This window comes from Schistocerca gregaria, chromosome X (assembly GCF_023897955.1).
Source record: "Schistocerca gregaria isolate iqSchGreg1 chromosome X, iqSchGreg1.2, whole genome shotgun sequence".
Classification (NCBI taxonomy): Eukaryota; Metazoa; Arthropoda; class Insecta; order Orthoptera; family Acrididae; genus Schistocerca; species Schistocerca gregaria.
Genome location: NC_064931.1, coordinates 726,442,925 through 726,446,316, shown reverse-complemented (window position 1 = coordinate 726,446,316; position 3,392 = coordinate 726,442,925). Strand labels below are relative to the sequence as shown.

At 35.7% G+C, this 3,392-nt stretch overlaps 1 protein-coding gene across 1 annotated transcript; it reads right to left on the bottom strand.

Annotated features, from left to right (window-relative positions):
- Window positions 1–1,432: 1,432 nt before the first annotated feature.
- LOC126298306 (uncharacterized) lies at window positions 1,433–2,561 on the bottom strand. The gene is made up of 3 exons (XM_049989603.1): window positions 2,396–2,561; window positions 2,098–2,261; window positions 1,433–1,609 (listed from the first exon to the last, which is right to left on the bottom strand). Exons 1-3 carry the CDS (start codon window positions 2,445–2,447, stop codon window positions 1,550–1,552), a joined length of 276 nt encoding a protein of 91 aa, XP_049845560.1. The 5' UTR covers window positions 2,448–2,561; the 3' UTR covers window positions 1,433–1,549.
- Window positions 2,562–3,392: the final 831 nt, after the last annotated feature.

Here is a 3,392-nt window from a genome sequence, read left to right as displayed (position 1 = left end):
TACAAGTGGAAGCCATGTTGCCAACTTACCTTTTAAGCACAAAATACTGGCAGTACTGAGCTACATGACTAAAACCAAGTTGTTTATAGGTGTCCAGCAATGGTGAAACATATACAAAACATTACAATCGTTTGTGGTTGATGTGCAAAGCAATAACATGTCAGGAATCTCCTTTCACTGTATACACTACTGCTTATTGTTTCATTTACAACTAGCACATGTACACAATTTCAGATAGTGTGAGTAGGGCTATACTGGCCTGATTACTACTGCAATTTGCCATAGGCTCTTTGGAGGTACCCACCAACATAAGATAAAATGCAGTGGCATTCACAGTTGTGGACTGAAACTCACAGAAGCCTAACAGTCTTTACTGATGTACTTTTTAAGTAGTAGCTTATTGCACCTGTTCTTTCGCACACTTCATATTTTTGACAGTATTAGCACTTCCACTACCATAAGAGGACTAGTATCAAAGAGCCCAAAGTAACAAAATGTCTTCAAGAAAGTTCACAATGCTGTAAATTAGGAATTTTAAACTTTGGCTATGCTGTGTATGTATATATGTAGTTTCCAAGCTTGTGAAGATTTATCTGCAGGTCTCTACATGCAGTACTAGTTTGAAAATTATTAACACTGCTCAAAACACATTACTGGTTTCATAATATGTACACTAACCAAATCAGAACCAACTGTTTTAAAAATAAAGCTTTCCTGCAACTACTTAAAAATCACAACACGTTACAAGAACTTCCTGGAGCGTAAGTATATGAAGGTTAAATTTTGAAGATTTAAAACTTAAGTGGAAAGCTCTATTAATACTGGACCTTTATTCTAAAATAAAGTGTGGCTGCTGGTCTAGTTTATCTCAAACATAATCCAGTCCTCTCCACAATAGTCATGCAATCATATTAGTTCCTAGACTGTGTCTAATATGTTACTTCTGCCCTGGGGCAAATAATATTTCCATGGACAGAATATTTCTACTCAACACAGTTTCAATATCTTCTGCATTAACTTCATACAAAAAGTTGAATTCAGAAACAACTGTAATAGTTGAGATCCTACATCACCTACACTGAAGCAGATTAGTCATAGTTCATCTATCTCTTAGTAGTCAATACTAAAGGATAAAAGTTCTCAATAAAATAAATTAGTAAAGCTATGTAATATGATAGAACCCAGGGAGGGGGTGTTTTTGAGGGCAGGATGAGGGGGGGGGGGGGCAGGAGACAACTAGAGTTACCCAACTACGAAACCAGTAGAAATGTATTGGTCTACATTGTTCCTAGACTATGCCTTCCGCTTTTGAACTCAGCCAAAAAAAACTATATGAACAACTAAAAATTGAAACACTGAATTACTGTCCCCACAGTCATTATGTCGAAATAGAAGGAACATTTTTACGAGATGTTTGCCAGCACACATCAGCTTCATAACATGAATCATTTTAATCATCAGTGAAACAGAACATACAGTAAACAGCTAGGTCATAAATTAATAAATAAATAGTTACATATATACAAGATCACTATTCAACTAAGATAATCTATTCCTTCTTCAATTCAGGTGGAGCCCAGTTCATGTAAAACAGTCCAGAGTTCTTTGCCTGAAAAATAAAAAAGGAAGACTCAGAACGAAACAATGGTAATGAAAATTAATACTATCCTACTTTCAAAATAGAAACTGTTCAGCACTATACTGTTCAACTGAACGGAAACTTAAAAAAAACAGTAGCTATCAGAAAGCAGTACCGAAATAGCTAAATATGTGCAAATAACTGCATTTACAAATAATGAAGTCTATAAAGACTGTAGTAACAAAGTAAAAATCAATCTCACGTTGTCTAGAAGGAAGATGAGAGTTATGAGAGCACACTGCATATCTTTTTTCCGCCAACTACACCATTTCACTTACTGTAGAAATGTGAACTTAAAATTTACAGGTAAGACTGAAAATATTTAACTGTGGATGAAAATTAACGAAAGAATAATTCCAATCTTTACAAAAATACTGAACTCATTTAATCTTAAAACACGGCTACTATTAATGGTATAAAAAAAAGTTTCTTTTTCTCTTATAAAAAAAATTACTTACCACAAGCAATGAAAATGCGGCAAATGCTATGCCACCGAATAAGTGCATATTATATTTGCGTTGTTTCTCTTCGTAGTTCGCCTGCCAGGAGCCTTGCGGCACCGGTAAATCGTCCATAGATTGTGGCTTAAAGTCTGCTGGTGGATGGTAGGCCCTCGACACTCCTGGCAACAAACATTAAATTAGCAAACCGTAAACCATTCGTACAGATCATTACTATTCCAGCTTCCTAAATTAGAACTATCCTAATAAGACACTAAATCTGAAAATCAATACATTAATAACAAAACAAAATTACCCGCACGCAAGAAGCCAGATCTTACTGCAACTTGTCCCAATTTATGCAACATTCTTTAACGATTTTACGTTCACTTCGATAATTCTCAACACCTTTTACAGTACACTTCACCCACTTCTTCCTCACTTCGATTTCGCGACCAAAGACGACAGAAATACCTATGCAGAGACCAAGGAGGTTAGCCGCAGGGTGATGACAGTGCTGCCACACGTATAACAAGCTGAATTTTCTAATATATGGACAACGTGCACGAGTGTACCGCGCCAACACCTTTGTCGATCCATGCACAAGTCAGCTTGGATGGCCGTCTGGTGTGACAGAAATATTGCTTCCCCTAGCAGCGCACAAGCACTATAGCTGCAGACGATAGGAGGTGTTAAAACAGCGAAGAAACTTTAATATTGCCAGAAATATTAAATAAATTCTTCGTAAACAGCACAAACTGTCAAGGTCCTGTTACTTCCCCACCAGAAGATGCACCTTGAGAAAGTACTTCCCACAACATACCTGACCTAATTAATTTAATTTTTAAACAGAAATATGCTACCTACAAACAGAATACAAAACGGTCACAAAACTGCATCTCAGACACGATCCTGAAACAAACAATTGTCATTTTTGTGGCCTCTGTCACCTTTATGAGGAGATTAAGATGCATAATTACTGACCAATATCTGCTAGCTTTATATGATGTCTTTGATAGGCATACAAGATGTGGATTAATGCTCTGTGATCACTCACCAGGTTGTATGCTATTACTGCAAAAGAAGGCAATAAGAACTATTACGTCGAGTAGTAGACAGGTGCACTACATGTCATTAGTCATAAAATTGGGATAACTGGTAGTAGTTTATTCATCCAGAGACAATGTACATTACATGGATTTTATATATATATATATATATATATATATATATATATATATATATATATATATATATATATATATATATATATATATATGTGTGTGTGTGTGTGTGTGTGTGTGTATAAAAAG